At 37.5% G+C, this 22,653-nt stretch overlaps 2 protein-coding genes across 2 annotated transcripts in view; both read left to right on the top strand.

The window, feature by feature from the left end:
* The window catches only part of dnajb14 (DnaJ heat shock protein family (Hsp40) member B14), a 29,386-nt gene extending 14,620 nt beyond the window's left edge, over positions 1 to 14,766 (top strand). Inside the window, exons 3-8 of the mRNA XM_049481705.1 lie at positions 5,154 to 5,299; positions 6,398 to 6,586; positions 9,396 to 9,481; positions 10,714 to 10,823; positions 11,485 to 11,657; positions 13,836 to 14,766. Coding sequence (XP_049337662.1) covers positions 5,154 to 5,299; positions 6,398 to 6,586; positions 9,396 to 9,481; positions 10,714 to 10,823; positions 11,485 to 11,657; positions 13,836 to 13,960 — 829 coding nt within the window. The 3' untranslated portion in view covers positions 13,961 to 14,766. The remainder of the gene's footprint in view (positions 1 to 5,153; positions 5,300 to 6,397; positions 6,587 to 9,395; positions 9,482 to 10,713; positions 10,824 to 11,484; positions 11,658 to 13,835) is intronic.
* Positions 14,767 to 16,383: 1,617 nt separating this feature from the next.
* On the top strand, positions 16,384 to 22,015 carry pla2g12a (phospholipase A2, group XIIA). Its single transcript, XM_022685957.2, has 4 exons — positions 16,384 to 16,838; positions 17,681 to 17,757; positions 18,313 to 18,478; positions 21,366 to 22,015. Exons 1-4 carry the CDS (start codon positions 16,607 to 16,609, stop codon positions 21,482 to 21,484), a joined length of 594 nt encoding a protein of 197 aa, XP_022541678.2. The 5' UTR covers positions 16,384 to 16,606; the 3' UTR covers positions 21,485 to 22,015.
* Positions 22,016 to 22,653: the final 638 nt, after the last annotated feature.

The following is a 22,653-nucleotide window of genomic DNA, read 5'->3' as shown; positions in this document are numbered from 1 at the left end:
TAAAAACATGAAATCATACAAATCATACAAATACAAATGGTCGGCGCATGCGCAGTGCTGTAAAGAAGCACATATCGGTTCCCCCGAGCCGCGCACACAGACCCCAGCCTGCACAGCTGATTTACGCAGCACCTCTCCCGCTAACCGTAATAAACACTTCTGGGAAAAGTTCAGCTGCGCTGCCATGGAGAACAAAACTACTTTTTTTTTTTTTTTTTTTTTTTTTTTTTTTTCCTTTCCAGCATTTCATTTTTTTCTCAGTAATCAGGAGTTTTCCAAAGTAGTGAAGTAAATTACTTGTGTCAAAATGAACTTGAGTAAAAGTAAAATGACCTAAATTAAAAACTACTTTAAAAATTACAAATTACTTATGAAATCTACTCAATTACAGTTATGTGAGTAAATGTAATTAGGTACTTTCCACCTCTGGTTGTATCTAGATAGATCATGTAAATGTAAAATGCAATTATGTTTATATTAGTTGTCTGACTTAAAATATATGATTATATATTTATTATACCTTTTATACTTTATTGTAAACATCTCTGATGTTCATTACAGGAAGCATTCCATGAATTGGTCCATACAAATAAATTTTTCAGAGGTTTGTAAGCACAAACATTTTTGCCATATCATTCACCCCTACCCAAAAGTGTTGTATGGAGCTCCATCATTCTAGAGGACACAGTTCCACTGCCACACAGTTCAAATCTTCATGTTTATTATGTTGCTCCAGAGAAACACACAGCAGCAGCACAGTTTGAGGATGTTACTGGGTTGAGAGGGGAGGCTTGTGTTCATTATCTGGACAGCTTTTATATCTCACCACAGTTTATCCCAGTTTAAAATAGCACTGAGTGATGGCTGAGCTCCAGCTAGCCGCTCTGCTGATAGCCTAGCCTGAGCTTTATCAGGGAATTCCTGCTGAGGAACTGTGCTGACTGTCTGATTCACACAGCTGGATTAAGATGTGTCCCAATACTTTTGTCCATATATTGTCCGTTTAAGATGTTTGTTGGATAAGTTACACTTATTTTTTCCATTCATGGAATAATGGACTCGACTGACTGTACAGCTATTAAAATCATGAATGAATGTCACAACATGTTTTATTTGTGTGATGTATTGTCCCAGAAATAATTGAGATAAACATATAATGTAAAAAAAAATAATAATCCGCCTTTCTAGACACTCAAGGACACTTTACAATCATCCATTACACTCACGCACTCATTCACACACACTAGTGAGAAGTGGCAGCCAATCGCGTAAAGCATACTCTTAAACGGAAACCTGTATCCAGCAGTAGACAATGACAATATTCACACTATACATACTAGGGGTGTCACGATTCTCTAAATCCTCGATTCGATTTTAGGGTCACGATTGGATTCTCGATTTTATTTATTTTGGTTTTTTTTTTTACAGCAGAGAGGCCTATGCCAGTTTTAGATTAGTCTACGGTCAGTCATTGGTTTAATTAATCAAATTTACAATATCTTAAGTCAAAAGGTGGGCTTGATATAAGTAATGCAAAGTGATCTGTAATACACCACATTAAGCACTAATGGTCAAATTTAAATAATTTAATTAAGATATATATGTAATGCCATCTAGTGGCTTTTTTTGGTAACAGCAGTGTGCACTATTAAAACAGCAATGTGCAACATAACAAAATAAATAATAAAAAATACAGGAACAGTAATGTACAAAATAATAAAACAATTAGAGCCTTAACAAACTGAACTCTATCCTACTATAACAGTTAAACATGAAAAATTAGACTTTAAGACTTTTTCTTTAATAAAGATATATTATTAACTTTATCTGAGAGAAAGATGCTCCTTAAGGTACCAAAAATATTACCATATTTGAGGCTAGACAAAATAACTGTTATTTTTATATTTTCAAGTTTTTCTTTAAGAAGATGAGAATGTCCGCGGCGTCGGCCACAGTGTGCTGCGCCATTTGCGTAGTGTGTTTGCGTAGCTTAGAGGGAGGGATCGTCAATCATCTTTTTGACTTCGATGCTCGAGACCATGACATAATTTCGAACAATTTCGATAAAATATCGAAATCATGACACCCCTAATACATACATACATACATACATACGCACACACACCACATAGTATCATATATTACAAGGAGAACATGGAAACTCCATTCAGATATGGACTTGAACCCAAGACCCCAATGATAGGAGGCAAATGTTCTAGCTACTAATCGACTTTGCTGCCTAAACAGCAATTAGCTTTTTATTAGTAAGAGTAGTTAGACACTCGAATTGTGTAGATACTGGAATATAACCGTCTTTTCACATCCTGTATAAATAAAGCATAAATACATTAAAAACTACTGTTATAAGTCAGTTAGCATATAGCAGTTAATTCACGTAATTAGGCTCTGGTTTTTATGAGTGATGCTGAGGTCAGCAGAAGTGATCGATAACCCTGTACTTAATTGTCAGCACACATTAAATAATCAGTAATCAGAAAAGTAAATTCCAAGCCATTTTATCAAGTTTTTCATTGAGGTTATAATTCCATTAATAAGCTTAGCTTAGCGTTAGCTGGGTTTGCATTGCCATGTTTTAGAAGATACTGGCGGGATTATCAGTGTTTGCAGGCCTGGCTGGTGGTAAATATATATATATATATATATATATATATTTATTCTAATAACAGGCCTGAACCCCCTCGTGGCCGAGCTCAGATCTTCAGAGACTTCTGTTCACGCAACATCCTGCACTTATTGCATCTATTCCCAAACGTCTCTCATATTTATGTAGCTTATTCTCCAGAGATTAGTACTTAAAACAGTCAGTGATAATATTAAACATTATTTTCGCCAATCTAATCAGTACAAATATCCAATCAGAACTGCTGCAGTCTCAGCTTAAAGCTCAATCAGCTCTACATGATCCATTTCCAACAAGAATTCTGAGTTTTTTAGTCTTCACAAGCAAAGCAAAATGATATATAGTAAATATATGCACGTAAAACCCATGCTAATATTAAAATGTTCATATAAAGATGTATTTGAGTAGAATATGGTCTTCTTAAAATAGTATCTGGTAATATGTGTCACTTTCTCCTATAAATGCACAAATATCACAGTGTCTCTCAGACATATCCGCATGGATGAAGGAACATCACCTCCAACTAAACCTCTCAAAGACTGAACTTCTGGTCATACCAGCAAGACCTTCTATTCAACACAACTTTGCCATAACCATCGACTCTCTCTCTCTCTCACCGACAAAGGTTGCTATAGGAACCTGGGTGTCATGGTTGATGACCAGCTTCTCTTCACGCACCATGTGGCCTCAGTTGCTCGATCCTGCCGCTTTGCGCTTTACAACATCGGAAAAATTCGACCGTTTCTGACGCAACAGGCCACCCAACTCCTGGTACAAGCAGTGGTAACCTCACGCCTCGACTACTGCAATGCCCTGCTAACTGGCCTCCCGGCCTGCGTAGTAAAACCACTACAGATGATTCAGAACGCAGCAGCACGTCTGGTCTTCAACCAGCCAAAACGGGCACATGTCACCCCACTGCTCATTGAGCTCCATTGGCTACCGGTTGATGCTCGCATCAAATTCAAAACTCTTACAATCGCCTACAAGGTGATGACAGAACAGCTCCTTCCTACCTGCACTCACTCCTGAAGGCTTACGCTACCTCCCGGCCGCTGCGCTCCTCCAGTGAACGTCGCCTCGCTTTACCAAACATTCACACAAAGCAATCCAGACTGTTCTCATACAGAGTTCCCCAATGGTGGAACAAACTACCTTCTACTACCAGATCAGGAGAATCTCTCACTATCTTTAATAAACTCCTGAAGACAGAGCTCTTCAAAGAGCTCTTACTCTCCTAACACCTCTAACAAACTAACTAATTCTAACCTCATCTCCTTCTTCCTCTTCTCTACTCCTCTATCCCATTATTTCCCTCTGACCTCCTTAAGGCCCTATCTATAGATGCTTTATTTTTAACTTCTATTATTTTGTACTTAACCTCTTCTATTATTTGCACTTCAATATTGTAAGTCGCTTTGGACAAAAGCGTCTGCCAAATGTAATGTAATGTAATGTAATGTAATAAATATGTCACAAACAAGTTTGTGTAGAGTTGTAGTAAAACGCTGTGTCTGAATGAGAAACTGTGGTTAATTTTAGCTCCTGTCTTCAATCAGTGATTTTTATCATGTTTTGTGAAAATTTTTTTGGTTGTATACAGTGGGATAAAACTGTGTTTATATTCACTGTTCATATTGTGATAGCTGTGGAGACAGCACTGTTAGTACCCTAAACTTGCTGTAAATGACTAAATATGACACAAATTAAAATGATTAAGGCTGTGTCATGTTAGTAGTGTAAATGCTGTAGTGTAAATGTACTGTTAGGTTCTGTGCTGGTTAGGCTTGAGTCTGGACTTCTGTAAATATGTCTGCTTTGTAAATGATACTGTGCTGCAGATTGGGCTGAACTAATGGAGACAGTGGATGTACAGGGGTTAGACAATGAAACTGAAACACCTGTCATCATTTTAGTGTGGAATTTTAGGTTTCATGGCTAAATTGAAGCAGACTGGAGGCCAATCTTCATTATTTGCACATTGCACCAGTAAGAGCAGAGTGTGAAGGTTCAGTTAGCAGGGTAAGAGCACAGTTCTGCTCTAAATATTGCAATGCACACAACATTATGGGTGACATACCAGAGTTCAAAAGAGGACAAATTGTTGGTGCACGTCTTGCTGGAGCATCTGTGACCAAGACAGCAAGTCTTTGTGATGCATCAAGAGCCACGGTATCCAGGGTAATGTCAGCATACCACCAAGAAGGACCAACCACATCCAACAGGATTAACTGTGGACGCTGTAAGAGGAAGCTGTCTGAAAGGGATGTTCGGGTGCTAACCCGGATTGCATCCAAAAAACATAAAACCACGGCTGATCAAATCACGCAGAATTCAATGTGCACCTCAACTCTCCTGTTTCCACCAGAACTGTCCGTCAATCAATTATTGTGCTCTAAAACCAGGTGTTTCAGTTTCATTGTCCAACCTTTGTATATTTCTGTATTTTGCAGATGTCTGGTTGTTTGTTTGGTCAGCAGTGTCAGTAATCATGTGTGTGTGTTTGTTGCAGGATAAAGCGGTGTAAGGACTACTATGAGGTGCTGGGTGTGGGTAAGGAGGCGAATGAGGAGGAGCTGAAGAAAGCCTACAGGAAGCTGGCGCTGAAATTCCACCCGGATAAGAATCAGGCTCCCGGAGCCACAGAGGCCTTTAAAAGTAACTCCTGCTGCTTCTACACTTATTTTTAGTTTATTTACACTGAGTTCCCCTAAAGCATCTTAGCACACAGTAATTATTTAATAGCAGATTAAACAAAAAACTCTCTCTAAAAGATGCGCAATTAAAACTTGTAACTCAATTAAAAAACTCGTATAATTTTTTTTTTTTATGTTTATTATTTTAATTATTCTTATATATTTATATATTGCAAATACAGCACTGGAAAAAAATAAGAGAGCACATCAGTTTCTGAATCAGTTTCTCAGATTTTGCTATTTATAGGTTTATATTTGAGTAAAATTAACATTGTATTTCTCTAAATTGACGTTTAGAGCATTTATTTACAGAAAATGAGAAATGACTGAAATAACAAAAAAGATGCAGAACTTTCAGACCTCAAATAATGCAAAGAAAACAAGTTCATATTCATAAAGTTCAGAAATTATTCCAATATTTGGTGGAGTAACCCTGGTTGGTTTTTAATCACAGTTTAATTCATGCATCTTGGCATCATGTTCTCCTCCACCAGTCTTACACACTGCTTTTGGATAACTTTATGCTGCTTTACTCCTGGTGTAAAAATTCAAGCAGTTCAGTTTGAAGAGGTTTTCAATTTTGTAAAATCAAAGAAACTCATAATTTTTAAGTGCTCTCTTATTTTTTTCTGAAGCTGTATTTATCTATTATTAAGTATAGGCATTTATATTAAATGTATAGATTAAACTTCACATTAATCTATATTTCTATAATCTGATCTGAATGGCCTCTTATTATTTGCCTATTACAATAGTTTTTTTTCTAGTTTTAAATTAATCTATATTATGTCAAAGTTTGCTAATATATTTTTAACTTACTAGCCTTTTATATGTTTTGCTCTTTTAACTGTATTTTATTGTATAAAAGTTACTATATATTCTTATTCTTATTATTAATAAGATGCTATTGGGAAACTTTGTTTAATTAAATTAATTTTCATTGAAAACCATTAATATCTAGTTAAAATTGTAATAAAGTATACATTTTCAGTGCTGAAAGTATTTTATATGTATGTATCTATATGATGCTGATTGTTTTTGCGCTGTTTGTCGTGTGCAGAGATCGGTAACGCGTACGCAGTGCTCAGTAACACAGATAAGCGGCGGCAGTATGACCTCACCGGCGGGGAGGAGCCGAGCAGTCCAGGACACAGCCCCCACGGAGGCTTCGACTTCCACCGAGGCTTCGAGGCAGATATCACCCCGGAGGATCTCTTCAACATGTTCTTCGGAGGAGGATTCCCCTCCTGTGAGTTGATACAGAATATATATATATATATATACACACACACGTTTCAGTGTCCAAAATGCCCTGCATCTCTTCTACACTAGTGCTTTGTATTTGTATTTATTTATTTAGAACAGAAAATAGACAGAAAATATAATCCTTAATGCTTCTTTAAATTATTGGGGAAACTAATAATTAGTAATTGGAATAAAGAATAGTGATGTTAAAATAGTACTAGCATAGTAAAAAGCTATGAAAATAATACAAAGAGATGGAAATATCTGTACCTGAACAGGTATGAATGCTACATATCCATATGTGTCCTGAATAGACATTTACACACACACACTGTTATATAGAGAAATTACAGATAAACATTTACAGAAATTGAACATCTGTACAGCTGTTCAAAAATAGCACAAAGCAAAATGTAGCAGTATTTTTACAATTAAATCCTGTTCAGTTTTGTTATGAATTAGTTTGTAGACTAAAGTGAGAGGTGTCTAACTGTGGTTAGATATAGTTAAGATAAAGAAAATAGAATGTTACAAGAAGATAAAAGAAAAATAAACATAGAAAACAGTAACTAAATTACACCAGAATCATGTTTCTAGAGTGAAATAAATGAAATGTGGTGGTAGGCTGCAGTGTTACAGTGGATGAACTGCAGTAATCTCACTCTGCTGCTCTCCTGCTTCATCACTCGCAGGGGAAAAGCGAGTATTTAAGGCAGGGGTGTCAAACTCATTTTGGCCGAGGGCCACATTGGCATATTGGCTGTCCTCCGAGGGCCAGATGTAACTTATAAATGTAATAAAATGTAACCAAATGTAATATATGTAAATGAATGTAATTACTCCTTAATGTTAAATAACTCTCAATATATTATTTATTCAATCAAATATTACAGTTGCATGGAAAAAATGTTTGCTTGTTGCTCTATTAACATAAATCCTTTTAATTTGTCATGTCATGAAATCCAAAAACTCCATCAATCAAGAACCAAACTATTCAAGTGAATAGAAATGACATCAAGTTATATTAACTTTGAAATTATTAACTGAAATAAGGCTTAATAAATATAAAATCAAAAATTGTGAGCTGTTAAGAACATAGCATTTCCTCAGATTTAGCAGTTCCTCATCCAACCACTAGTGGGAGCTGCAGCAGCAGCACCACAAGTCCGCAGTCTTTACTGAGTCAGAGCTACAGCCCAGCCACGGGCTACAGGGCTCAGCTCAGCCAGTCTGGAGCGTTTTTACAATTTTTAAGTTCTTCTGTGTATGAAATAAAGATTTTTGTAACCGAATAATACAGCTCTCTACAGTTCATCTTTCAGCCCAATCAGCTAACAGCAGCCGTTTAGAGCATGAGTCACTGCTGGGATTACATTATAAACAGGTCAGTTATCGCGCTGCTAACCTCAGGATGTTTATAACTACGGAGTTTAGTGGACACACCACGGCTGCAAGGTTAGACTGTTGAAGGCTACTGAAGACTATTAAAGGCTATTGGAGGTTATTGAAAGGGTTATTGAGGGCAGAAATCAGTAAAGGCTGGTTAGATAAGTGATTCACGTCCTCGTACTTTGCTGCGGTGAAACTGCGACTAGCGCTGTCACAGTGATGTTTATTAACGTCATTAAAACAGATTTTGTCAGCTATTGTCTTATAAATGTTTACACAGAACTTATATCTCTCCTAAAAAGCGTTTATTTTGGTCAGTAACACTCTTCGTAACACAAAAGGCATACCGGTCTTTCGCCTTGAAGCACAGCCGTCCGTCTGCATCAACTTCTCTTTTTCTGGACATTATGGGATAAACATTTATATGTCTCAATTCCACCCGCGAAGTTACACCTTCCCTCCGGCAGGGTTTCCACATCAATGACTACACTGCCGTGTAGTGGCAGTAAGCCGTAACTTTGCGGGTAATACAATCGACAAGCATTGTGGGAAATGTATTTTTTGGTCAAAGAACGCTTCTGACTTATTTATTATAGACACTAAGATCTTACAAGCTCTCGCGGGCCACATAAAAAGACGTGGCGGGCCACATTTGGCCCGCGGGCCTTGTGTTTGACACATGTGATTTAAGGAATCAGAACCGGTTCTTTACCTGTGGGTCCTGGATCCTGCTGACCTAATTAGCTCTGCGCTGCTGTAGCTTTCAGTTATAAGACCTTCTTTCCTTCTTATATAAACGATACTGAGAAAAATACTGTACATCTTCACTGCTGGTTCAGATTTACTCAGATGCTTAATGTGTAGTTTTTTAAAGATTCTTTAAATACAGCTCTGGAAAAAGAGAAGTGGGCACTTAAAAATTACGAGTTTCTTAGATTTTATCAAATTGAAAACCTCTGGAATATAATCAAGAGGAAGATGGATGATCACAAACCATCAAACCACCAAACTGAACTGCTTGAATTTTTGCACCAGGAGTAAAGCAGCATAAAGTTATCCAAAAGCAGTGTGTAAGACTGGTGGAGGAGAACATGATGCCAAGATGCATGAAAAAAATATATTTTTAAAAACCATCAGGGTTATTCCACCAAATATTGATTATTTCTGAACTCTTAAAACTTTATGAATATGAACTTGTTTTCTTTGCATTATTTGAGGTCTGAAAGCTCTGCATTTTTTTGTTACTTCAGTCATTTCTCATTTTCTGTAAATAAATGCTCTAAATGAGAATATTTTTATTAGGAATTTGGGAGAAATGTTGTCTGTAGTTTATAGAATAAAACAACAATGTTCATTTTACTCAAACATTTACCTCCTATAATGAATGTTAATAATTTTCTTTATCTCTCTCTGTTTCTCCACAGCGACTACACACACGTTTACGAACAGCCGCACTCGCTACACTCAGCAGACAGAACACGCCAGAAGAGAGAGGGAGGAGCGGGGAGATGTACGTGGATTTATCTGTATTTCATTTGTTTCCTTCATTCAAGATTTTCTTACCAGGCAGAGTTAACACAACATGCTAACTGCTCGTCAGAACTGTAGAGATAATTTACTGTATTTTACAGACTATAATCTGCACAGGTTTTTGAGGCACATAGTGCCACACTAGTAAGGAACATGGGTGTCACCATGTTTTCCTTCTAATTCGGCAGGTCTCGCTGCTGGGTGGTGGTGGTGGGGTAGGTTTACTAACTTAAGTAAAGCTAAGCTAAGTAAAAAAAAAAACTGTAATTCTTAATATAAATAAAAACATAAGTCAAACAAGCGCTGGTTGTAAAGCACTTCTGTTAATTTATAATAAGCTTAGATTCCCAAATTTCTCCAGCACTAAGGGTGGAGCATTAGCATGAATGCCTCCCTACAGCGCTACACTGAGCCAGGTGATATTAGCTAGTGGTTCGTTCCATGTAGCTTGTCTGTCAGCGGTTAGTGACTAATGCTAATGCTGCTCCAGCAGTGCTAGCCAGGGTTAGCAGCAGGCTACAGGCCGATAATAATACTCATCTCTGAACAGCGAAAGAGTTAGCGCTTATACTAATTCAGAACTTTCTGGGCCATTCAGTGGTTTGGGTATTTGCTATGCTAATCTTCATTCATTTTTGAGTGTTTGGTTAAACCATGGTGTGCACAGCGCCACCTAGTGTCCTGAAGGCTCCATTACTGTGCATTATTGTCCAGCCGGCAGCACTGAGGACAGCTCTCAGAAGATGAATAGGGGAGTTTAGTTTTAAAGGGGCAGTGTTGAACTGTTCTAAAGTGGAGAATAATAACATCCCATAATATCTGAAACTATATAGGCCTGTCACCATTATTATCCTATTATATATCAGTTTTGCCAATTAGGTTATTATTTATTATTATGAGAATAATCTAGTATTACCATTTTGTTTAAAACGGCATTTTTATTTCATTTCTGTTTTATTTTTGTAGGCTATTTTTTTTTTTGTATTTCAAATCTAATATCTGAATATTTTTTTTTTAAATATAACCCATTTTGCACCTTTGTTTCCATTTATTAGTCCAGATTTTATGTTTTGTCAGACTGATGTTTGTGATTCTGTGTCTCTCTGGGATGCTGTTATGAATAGCTTTTGTATCAGTTGATGTCAGTCAGTCTGAAGTTTTTCATCTCTCTCTCTCTCTCTCTCTTTCTCTTTATCTCTCTTTCTCTTTTAGGGAGGATTCTCTATGTTTATCCAGTTGATGCCGATAGTGGTTCTGATCCTGGTGTCGGTTCTGAGTCAGCTGATGGTTTCGACTCCTCCCTACAGCCTGTATTCCAGACCGTAAGTGGATTTACTTTCCTTTTTTCTAAAACAGAAAAACTTAAAAAACTGTTGATTCCCAGGAACAGGACTAATATTTATTTGCTTCTTTTAAATTAATGCCATGTTCACACCACAAGATTTTAGCACAGTTTTTCTTAAAATGTGGTCTTAAAGTAGTCTTAAATTAAGTTGTATAGTTGATCATGACAAGCCTACACAGCAAATATCTAGCATGCTTAATATCTGCACCAGTTGTTGACTGGGAGTCAAGAGCAGCCTCTACCCACAGCCACTGGAAGAAAACTTCGGGTCCAAAACATCTGCATGATGCAAGCTGTTAATGGAGAGTCTGTGCATTTTTTTTCTGTTTCCCTTGTTAAACCAGGGAATTACTGTTAAACATACTTTTGTAATTAATTTATAATTAAATAAACTACTTGTTCTAAGTATTCCTTTAATTATGTAATATGTAACAAAATATGTAACAAAAAAAATAAAGAAAACATAGCTGTATGTTTTTAAATTTTTAATACAATGAACATCTTTTAGGCAGTAAAGACGCTGCATTACTGCTACTGTGAGCTGACTGACTGATTGGTGAGTTGATGGTGAGTCCTATAGTGCTTCCTCTTTATCAGCATGGTGTGAAGAGTTGTGTGTTGGTGTGCTCCGGCTGCAGGTCGACGGGTCAGACGGTGAAGAGGCAGACGGAGAACCTGCGAGTGGATTATTACGTCACCAGAGACTTCAAATCTGAGTATAAGGGCTCTGCACTGCAGAAGATCGAGAAGAGCGTGGAGGATGATTACGTCACCAATGTCCGCAACAACTGCTGGAAGGAACGACAGACGAGTACGTTGCTCTACGTTTCAGTCACCCTTCACTCGCTTTCTTTTCTATCACACATGGTTTAGTTGCCTGCTGTGGTCGTGTTTCCTGTAGACTGTGGTGAGTGAGGCTGTGGTGAGGTACAGTTCTCACATTTACAAGTGAAAATGAGTTTGTTGTGCTGGTGTGCCAAAAAACTGAGTACCTGTAAATAAACACTTTTTTCCATTTGTTCAGTTCAGGATTAGTTCATTAACTAACTGTAGTAATGAGGAGTGGACTTACTGACCTCTGTGTCTCTAGCAGCTTAGCATACAGTTGTCTTAAATTTCAGTATAACCTGCACTGATTGATCTACAGCACATGTGTCAAACACAAGGCCCTTGTGTTGGCAAGATCTTAGTGTCTATAATAAATAGGTCAGAAGCGTGCTTTGACCAAAAACTACGTTTCCCACAATGCTTGTCGATTGTGTTACCCGCGAAGTTACGGCTTACTGCCACTACACTACACGTAACGTCGCGGGTGGACTTGAGACATACAAATGTTTATCCCATAATGTCCAGAAAAAGAAAAGTTGATGCAGGTGGACGGCTGTTTCAACAAAGTTAATATAACTTGTATTTGATGTCATTTCTATTCACTTGAATAGTTTGGTTCTTGATTGATGGAGTTTTTGGATTTCATAACATGACAAATTAAAAGAATTTATGTTAATAGAGAAACAAGCAAACATTTTTTCCATGCAACTGTAATATTTGATTGAATAAATAATATATTGAGAGTTATTTAACATTAAGGAGTAATTACATTCATTTTATATTACATTTGGTTACATTTTATTACATTTATAAGTTACATCTGGCCCTCAGAGGACAGCCAATATGCCAATGTGGCCCTCGACCAAAATTTGTTTGACACCCCTGATCTACAGTATCTCACAAAAGTGAGTACACTCCTCACATTTTATTAAATATTTAAAATGTTTTATCTTTTCATGAGAAAACACTGAAGAAATGACACTTTGTTTGACTGTAAAGTAGTCAGTGTTCAGCTACAGTATAACAGTGTACATTTACTGTGCCCTTTAAAAATAACTCAACACACAGCAATTAAAGGAGAACTCATGTATATTTAAATGTGATAAAGAGGACTAACCTTTGTTGAATAGCCCTCCTCCGCTCTCTTGCAGCTTTCTGAGATTCAGTATTTTGTGCACTTTGCCCAAACAGGCTTTAGAATGAGTGAGACGGGCATATTTTGCTTTTTACACCATAATTCAGCTCAAAGGAGCTCCACACTTCATTGGTAGAATCTGGAGTGCCCTGACATTTAAAATGAGGCATTTAGAACTGTATTTAAAACTGCACAAGAGGTTTATAAAAAAACACTGTTTGCATTCCATAGCTTAGGTAATAAGGTAATCTCTGATGTGCCGTCTCAAATTTAATACACAATAAATCAACCGTCAAACACAAAAGAATAGGTAGGATAGTTGAGCAGATTGCAAAATTGATTCCATGGAAATGCATTAATTCCAGATGTTCCTGAAAATATCTGTTTACTGTTGATATTAGAATACAAAGAACCAACAACAAATTACAAAAATATTAATCATAAATATATCAAATAGTTTTACTATTCTCGCTCACTTATTGTTTGCATGTTTTCTTTATGAACACACAATTTAAAGAATTTTCAGGAATCTCTGCTTTTTGTCCTTTTAGTTTAAAAAACACTCAAGCAGCGAGTGGTCCAGCGGTCTAAAGCGCTGCCACTATTAGCAGGAGGTCGCAGGTTCGAACGACAGGTCATGCAGCTTTGCCATCAAGCTGCCGGCGCTCAGAGGGAGCAAAATTGGCCCTGCTCCCTCCAGGTGGGTAGATGGCGCTCTCTCCCCACATCTCTCCTAGAGTGATGTCCACAGCACAGGGCGTCTGTGAGCTGATGTATCTGAACCAAGTTGCTGCGCTTTCCTCCGAGCACGCTGTGATGCTGGAGCGGAGGAGGCGTGTGTTAGTCTTCACCCTCCTGGTGTGTTGGGGCATCACTAGCGATAGGGGAAGTCCTATTGAGTGCATTGGATAATTGGCCATGTAAAAGTAAAAATAAAATTATATAAAAAAAAACACACACTTTCAAAGTGAATCAACTTAAATTCTAAATGTGTAACTCTGGTGTTTTTGTGTGTTTTTTCCTCAGAAACAGACCTGCTGTACGCCGCTAAAGTGTACAGGGACGAGCGGCTGCGCAAGAAGGCCGAGCTCATGACCATGGACAACTGCAAAGAACTGGAGAGACTAAACGAGCTGTTCCGCGGCGGATGAGATTCAGGCCCCCACAGACTCTCTTAGAGGATATATATGAGAGATATATATGTATATGTAATATGTAAATGTTTTTTTAAGGAAAGAAATCACAAATGTAGGAGGAAGAAGGTACTAAAAAAAACAACCCAATTTAACATGTACACTACTGTGAACGCTCTCTTACTGTCAGTCCCGTTCCCAGACCTCCCTGCCACACACACCTGCCACACATTCCTCACCTCACTTGGAATATATGCCTTGCTGCGGTTCAGCAAACATAAGTTCATCAACAGAACAGAACCGACTTCCCGACACCTTTTCTATCTCTCTGGACGAGCGACCAGCGACTATATGAAGGATAACGCGGCTGAACTCCGGACGGTTCTAGAAGGACAGACTGGTTCTGGCTGGAAGGTGGACTCATCCAATCCCACATCTTCCTCGTTTCTGCTGCTTCTTCCACATTCGCTCGAATAAATAAAGACTTTCTAAAGACTTCGTATCTCCGGGGGGACGTAGCTACGTAGGCTTCCTCCCAGAAATCTTAGCGGCAGTAGTAACTCGGAGAAACCACTGTTAGATTGTTTGCTATTCCACATCGAAGCTCCAAGATCACGAACGGTATCGGAACGAGCTGCGAGACCCAGTTTTCCTGAAGGCCTCAGAAGCGCGGGTCAGGACCCTGCTGGACGGACCTCTGAAACCATTTTGATTCATGTCGTTGTAAATTTTAATTCTGAATGTTTGAAGTTATTTAAGTCTCTAGAGAACTGAGATATTTCTTGCTTGACTAATCATTTGAATAAAGTTTAAATTATTACTGAGTGAGAGTGAATTTCTGAGTGAACGAACGTCACATCAGGTGAGCTGTGCCCATGGGAATTTTATGTGGTTAAGCTGGTTATTGCTTTTAGTCACCATTTCTGTAACAAAACAAAGGTATAGCAAAGTTGTCCACCAGTTTTTCCAGCGCTGAGACAGATATTTCTCAAAATTCCTCAGTAAGACTCGTGTTTTAATGGACGAGTTGTGTGTATAGAAATCCTGTAATTCACTCCAATAATATTTAACCCCTTTAACAAGCCTTGGCCTATATACAGACAAAAGTGTAAACGATATAAAACCCTTTTTCTCCGCAGAATATTAAGTTATTTAAGTTACATCCTAAAGCCTTTGAAAATCTTACAGGACACTTCGAGAAGTTGCCTATTCACTCTCTACCCCACTTAATAATTTTAAATAGATATAAAATCTAGATGACCGTAACGAAAGGTTTTGAGGATGTGAACTTTTTGATTTGTAGTCAGGAGAATATTGATTTTAATCATATTTTTAAAAAGTTCAGTAAAGTGACAATTTTATGATATTTTTATTCATTATATTATAAAAAATATATATTTTTAATTGCAGTTAGGATTTTTAGACACTTTTTTTTATCAAGCATTCAATCTTTTTATGTAATGCTTAAATAAAAATCAAGATATAGGCAAGAAAATGGACAAAAATGCCTGGCTGTTAAGGGGTTAAAGAAGTTAAATCTCTTGGTGGCATATTAAAGCTGGCTTTAAAACATAGCACATAGCTTGCCAGGATAAGGTACAGCTTTTAAACTTGGTGGAGGTAGTTTCACACACTGTTTTTGCTACGAAGATCCCCAAAATAAGCAAAGAAAACATTATTCCATTATTACAGTACCAAAGGTCAAAAGGTTGGACACACCTTCTCATTTAATGTTTTACTTTTTTACTTTGTGTCCCTACATAGTAAATGAATAGTGAAGTGATCTATCAGACTATGAAGGAACACATAATGAATCATGTAGTAACTTAAAAACAGTGTTAAACAAACCTAAATACTCTGTGAAGTATTTAGATGCTCTTATCTGGGGAGCTGTTAACTTGAGGTTTCTGAGGCTGGAAACTCTGCTGAACTTATCCTGTACAACAGAGGAAACTCTCGTTCTTTCTTTCAAGGGGCGGTCCTGATGAGTGCCAGTTTCACCATGATGTTTTTGATGGTCTTTGCATTGACTGCGCTTGAGGATACTTTCAAAGTTCTTCAACACTACCTGTCTGTCTATGTGATTTTGTCTGTCTATCTGCCTGTCTTGTCTATCTACCTGTCTGTCTGTCTGTCTGACCTGTTGAACACTGCTATAGTGAATAATGGTAAATTGCTCACTGTCGTCCTCTTGTGGCAATAGTTTAATTTATTGCAGTTACACCTTCCTGCCAGCAGAGGCGATAAAAACATCAAAAGCACATTGATCTTACTTTCAGTTTCGGAAAGTTTATTTTATTATATAAATTAAAGCATAAACACTTAAATACGGGTTTTTGTGTGGTTTATTTATATGTAAACTGTGTACGCTGCTATAGAGAGGGTAAAACACGGTAAAACACTGCTCTGTGGGGACTTTTATTTTCTGTAGACCCGGATGTGACCTTTAGTTCCGTTGATGTCATTAGTGATGACGGTGATGATATGATAGTTAAGATGAGCTGATAGTAACTGTGATTATCTCCTGAATCTCCGTTATTACAGTGTATCTCAGTGTGGATGGGAGGCCGCGGGTCTGACCCCGGGGTGGAGTGTTAATGCTGACCGTGTGAGGTGAGGGGACAGTGGGCCGCAGTGCAGCAGGTGCTCCGCTGGAGCCGGACTATGCCGCGCCGGGTCTCCGCGGCTCTACTGCTGCTGCTGCTGCTGCTCTCTCTCGGGGTTCAGGCCGGAGCTGCTGCAGAACCGCAGGACCGGTTTGAAGCAGAAACTCCGGACTGGAGGAAAACCCTGAAAACCATCCGGAACGGAATCCATAAGATCGATACCTACCTGAACTTCGCTCTGGACCTGATCGGGGGATCAGACGGACTGTGCCGGTACCAGTGCAGCGACGGTGGGTCACAGACCTGCTGATCCCCGCTGATCCAGTTTAACCCTGAATTAATACTTTATTATCCTGACAGACAGATTATTGATTGACTGGCTGACTGATTGATAGGCTGGGAAGTAAATAGAGAGACTAACAAACTGAATGACTGGTTGAGAAACAGGCTGACCGATTGATAGGCTGACTGACAGACAGACAGATAGAAATATAGACAAATTTATTGATAGACTGACCGACTGAATGGCTAATTGATTAATCTGCCTGATTGATAAACAGGCTGACTAATTGTTTGGCTGACAGAGAGACAAACTGAATGGCTGATTGATAGACAGACAGACAGACTGATTGATTAATTGATAGGCATACAGGAAGACTGACTGACTGATTGATAAACAGACTGACTGGTTGATAGGCAGACAGACAGACTGATTGATTAATAAACAGACTGATTGATTAATTGACAGGCATACAGGAAGACTGACTGACTGATTGATAAAGAGACTGACTGATTGATAGGCAGGCAGACAGAATGACTGACCAGTTGATAGGCTGACAGACAGACAGACAGACTGACTAGTTAATGTGAGGTAAACCTTCATTAGCCTTCATTGACTAACTGACTAAAGGACTGATTCACTCATTGATTAGTTGATTGATTGACTAACTGCATAACAAACATAACATTATGACCATAATGACTGACTGATTGACAGACAGGTAGATGGATTAATGGAAGGATATATTGAAAGATATACAGATATATAGATACATACATATTATCATCAATTAAGCAGAACATTATGACTATATTATTATATAGTATATAAATTATAATTATAATTTTACAGGATATAAACCGATTCCTCGACCCGGATATAAACCGTCACCACCCAACGGCTGTGGCTCCCCGCTGTTTGGATTTCAGGTGAGTCCGAAAATGGAGGCTGAAGGAAGCTATACTGCACTACAGTTTATTACAGAGCATTACTACTTACTTATTCAATGTTAGTTTTAGGACAGAATTTCTCTTTATATGTTTTAATATCAAGATTTTTATCAGTTTAGGTCAGATTTGGATATCCATAATTTGTACATAAGCAATATTTGAATCATTTTAATACTTTAGTTGGTTACAGTAGATGGCGCTCTTTCCCCTCATCACTCCTAGGGTGATGTGGATCAGCACAAGGCTGCGTCTTTGAGCTGATGTGCTTTCCTCCGAGCGTTAGCGCTGTGATGCTACTCGGCAATGCTACAGCATCAGCTCAAAAAGAGGCGGAGTCTGACTTCACATGTATCGGAGGAGGCATGTGCTAGTCTTCACCCTCCTGGTGTTGTGAATTATATTAAATATATCATTAAATTGGTATCGAATTCTTGGCTCTGATTGAGATATTGGCTTTGGTATTATTTATTTATTTATTCAGTATCGTATGTCGTGTGTAGGTGTGTATAAAGTACTTTGTTCTGTTTGTTCCAGTTTGATATCGGGATCCCGTCCATGACGAGGTGCTGTAATCAGCACGACCGCTGCTACGACACCTGCGGTGAGGAGAAGCGCGACTGTGATGAGCAGTTCCAGATGTGTTTAGAGACCATCTGCAGAAATGTCCAGACGACGCTGGGGCTGGATCACAGTGTACAGGGTAAATAATTTCTAAAAACACACCCCCACCTTTATCCTTACCCACTGTTTATCCTGTATTAGTTTTAAAATTCATCCTTATGTAGCCTTAATAGCCTGTATTGTATACCTGTATTAAGGGTCAGAATGGACCTGAACTGTTTTCTAATGTAAGGATCACTCTAAGAAAATAAATAAACTTCCTTTTTTTATCTGCTGTTAAACATGGTGGTGGGTCATTTTTCAGTGTTAACACAATACAAGAATCAAATACATTGCATGTACAAAATGTGTTTGTGGACACACCTTCTAGTGAAGGCATCCACTGCTGACACAGATGTGCAAAAGCACATTTAAACAGCTTGTCTAGTTCGTGTAGTAGAGAGGAAACACTGCCAATAGAATAGGACTCTCCAGAAGAGATAAACAAACATAAGCCTATTGGCATCATGCCTAATGCCAGGTGTGTGAAGTAATAAAGTACAAATACTTCACTCCCTTACTTAAGTAGATATATTGTTATACTATTCTGGAGTAATTATTTTTACATTTTCACACAATTATCTGAACTTTCTGCTCTTGTTACTTGTTACTCCTGTTTAATTTCAGCTGTTTTTTTATTCTGGCTTCTCATCATTCAATAAAACCCCTATCCAGATAAATCTCTCCATCCAGATAGAGTGAATCTGATTGTGATTGGATGTAGAGAAGTATAAACATATACCATTCCAACTCCCTATTGGTTTATACTGTGATCCATCACACCTGCACCCCCCCCCCCCCCCCCCCCAACAAACACACTCCAGCAAGAACATAGCAGACGTATGTAGTCTAGTATGAAGATGATCCGTGCAGAGACTCAAGAGAACTCCAGACAAACTCCAGCCCAACTAAACTTCTTTAATATATTTACATTCTACTAAAATACATTCATTTATAATTTAAGCATATATGCAGCTGAAACAGGAAACAGCCTAGTGCAAAATCCCAAATTATATTATCAACATTAACATTTAAAAATTTTAACATTATAGTCATTATAGCTTTTAGTAAAATGTGTTTTGGGGAGGGGGGGGCGGATAGTGCACTATAGGACTCTGTGGGCGTGGCCTAAACTTTTGTTCTTAATTGCTTTATTTTTTCTCCTTACATTACTTTTACTTTTATACTTTAAGTAGTTTTGTAACCAGTACTTTTACTCTTTTACTTAAAGAGTAAAAATCCTGAGTTGATTCTTTAACTTCTACAGAAGTATTTTATTAAACTCTAGTATCTATACTTCTACCTACAGAGTAATGAACAGAGATACTTTTAATATTTTTGGATGGGATGGGTTTGGGTTAGTTGGGGTGGTGATCATCCTGAAATATTCTGGCCTCCCACACACTGCTCTTGCTCTTTCTGGCTGAATGCAATTAAATTCTCACAGCAATGTGAGTCTAATCTAATCAGAATATAGTAGAAAGTCTTCTCTGGACAATAGAGACAGTTACTCCAACAAACTATTTGTAATACTTTTGGTTTTTGAAAAAAGTAATGAATTAGAATAAATGGATGAGCAGATGTCCCAAACTATTGGCGAAAATGACAAGCCTAACCTTTTATCAAGTCTTAAAACTAGATCAGATCAAAGGGTAGATAGATGGATGGATGAATGGATGAGTAAATGGATGGATGCTTGAGCACAAAACATAAAACTAGTAAAATACACAGTCAAACCAGTCAGACCCGTCAAACCAGTGGAGATAACCTTTGATAATCTGAGCTTCTGAGAGTTTAAATGAAACTGAAAGTGTAAAAGTTAAACTAGTTTGGTGACAGATGTGAATGAAGGAACCTGGTGGAGAATTTCCCCTCTGGCTAAAAACTGCAGCTTTTAGACTTCCCTATAGATTCATTAACTTACACTATGTGGCCAAAAGTATTGGGACACCTGCTCATTCATAGTTTTTTCCCTGGAGTTAAAAGGAATTAAAAGCGGTTTGCGCTGCTTTTGTTGGAGTAACTGTTTTTACTGTTCAGAGAAGATGTTCTATGAGATTGCGGTTTTGATTTGCATTGCTGTGAGAATTAAATTGCATTCAGACACTCTAGCTCAGGCCTGGCATTAGACATTATGTCAAATAATTCTGTGTGTGTGTGGTTGTGTGTGTGTGTGTATGTTAGGAATGGGCGATATGCCCCTAAAATCACAATATTTCATATTTTCACGATAACAATACTCTTGATTATATGACAAAACACTGAATAAAAAAAAATTCAAAAACACACACCCCTAACTGAGATATAAAAAAAAAACAAAAATACAAAAAATTTATCAGATTTGTAACAGAAGTCAATGATCCAGAATTATTAGTTATGATACTAATAATAATAATGCACTCTAAAAATCTCCATATATCCAGGATTAATGTAAAATCCTGTCTCTAGTAGATATATAATGGGAAATTAGAACAGTGTGAATTTTTCTTTTGATAAAAACAGTAAAAAAAAAAAAAAAGTAGTACCCTGATGTGTTAATTGGGGTGGGTGATATGGCACCATACTTCAGGGTATAATATCATTAACCATATTTAAAAATGTTGGCGATATTATACTCTGTAATGGGTGCAGCCTAAAGTATCTGAATGGATGTATTGATAAGAGAATTAGACACAGATATTTAAGTCCAATGTTGGACTAAATAGTGTTTTAAATAAAAAATTCCCATTGAAAGAAAAACTAAATCTAGGACTAGGCTTAATCTCTCTCTTTAGTTTAAGTTTAGTGCATTTATGACCATATTTAGTTTATTTTACTTTGATTTGAACTGTAAATATGCTTTTTCAGTGTCTGTAGTTGGTAATAATGTGTGTATATATTTTCTGTAATCAGTCTAATGATGATTTTGAATGTGTGTGTTTGTGCAGCGTGTGAGACGGCCGTGAAGCTGCTGTTCGACGCTGTGATGCACCTGGGCTGTAAACCCTACCTGGACAGTCAGAGAGGGGCGTGTATTTGCCGGTATGAGGAGAAGACGGACCTGTAAAGGACCTCGACTGGATCAGAAAATCTCAGAGCACTGAATTCAGAGGACTGCTCAGTTTAGTGCATAATAATAATCCAATTTATTGGAAAATAACCTAGATTATGCAGCACAGTGGAAGCTTCAGCCTGAGCTTCAGATACATCACCTGTACAGGTTCAGTCTAGTTTTAGACCAGTTAGATTTATTATTTTCATTATTAATGAGAACCATGGTGAGGAGACTGTGTATAATATTTCTCAGGGATGAGCAGAGAATGAATGCTATTTTTAATTTTATTGAGTTTTGGGATGAATAATAATGTGATCAGTCTACAGTGTCTCACTGCTCAGTTTCTAAAGGGTTAAAGTTGTTTGTTTTTCCTTTAATGAAGCGACTTTTTTGTGTATGAATATTTAATATCCGAGATATATCTAATTTATATCTAATATATAAAAATAAAATGAACTGATGGGACAGATGAATGTAAATGTAATAATAATAAACATGACAAAGCTTTACTGATGTACTGTAATTAAACATTAAATATGATAACCCTGTGGTCACCAAGTGTATTAATGGACATTACAATAGACATGGATGGACGGAGAATAGATAAACAGACAGACTAACAGATGGTGAACAGATTGATGAACAGTAGGTCAACACTGAGACAACTGGAGATAGCTGCAGCAGTTTCCTCATTATGAGTGAACCCAAAATACTTCTAAAAGGTGCAGAAATCTCATCGACAGTTACAGGAAGCATTTTTTTTCCTCAACAAAATATTAAGTTAATGGTACCATGATTTCTGTCTAGGCCTTTTTCATAAGTCTGAACTGGGTTTAGAAATAAGCTGAGTCTGCAGTTCCAAGCAAAAATATGCTGAATACAACAGGATTACAGATAGACAGAAATCTCTTGCTAATAATAATAATAATAATAGTAATAATGATAATATAATTTATTTTTTGCCTTTTAATTAGATTTTTTTAAGGGTTACAAAATTATAACTTTTATATTTATAGATATAATCAAGAGGAAGATGGATGATCACAAACCATCAAACCACCAAACTGAACTGCTTGAATTTTTACACCAGGAGTAAAGCAGCATAAAGTTATCCAAAAGCAGTGTGTAAGACTGGTGGAGGAGAACATGATGCCAAGATGCATGAAAAAAAAAACTGTGAT

This window comes from Astyanax mexicanus, chromosome 7 (assembly GCF_023375975.1).
Source record: "Astyanax mexicanus isolate ESR-SI-001 chromosome 7, AstMex3_surface, whole genome shotgun sequence".
NCBI classification, from domain to species: Eukaryota; Metazoa; Chordata; class Actinopteri; order Characiformes; family Acestrorhamphidae; genus Astyanax; species Astyanax mexicanus.
This window is presented reverse-complemented; position numbering and strand designations above follow the sequence as displayed.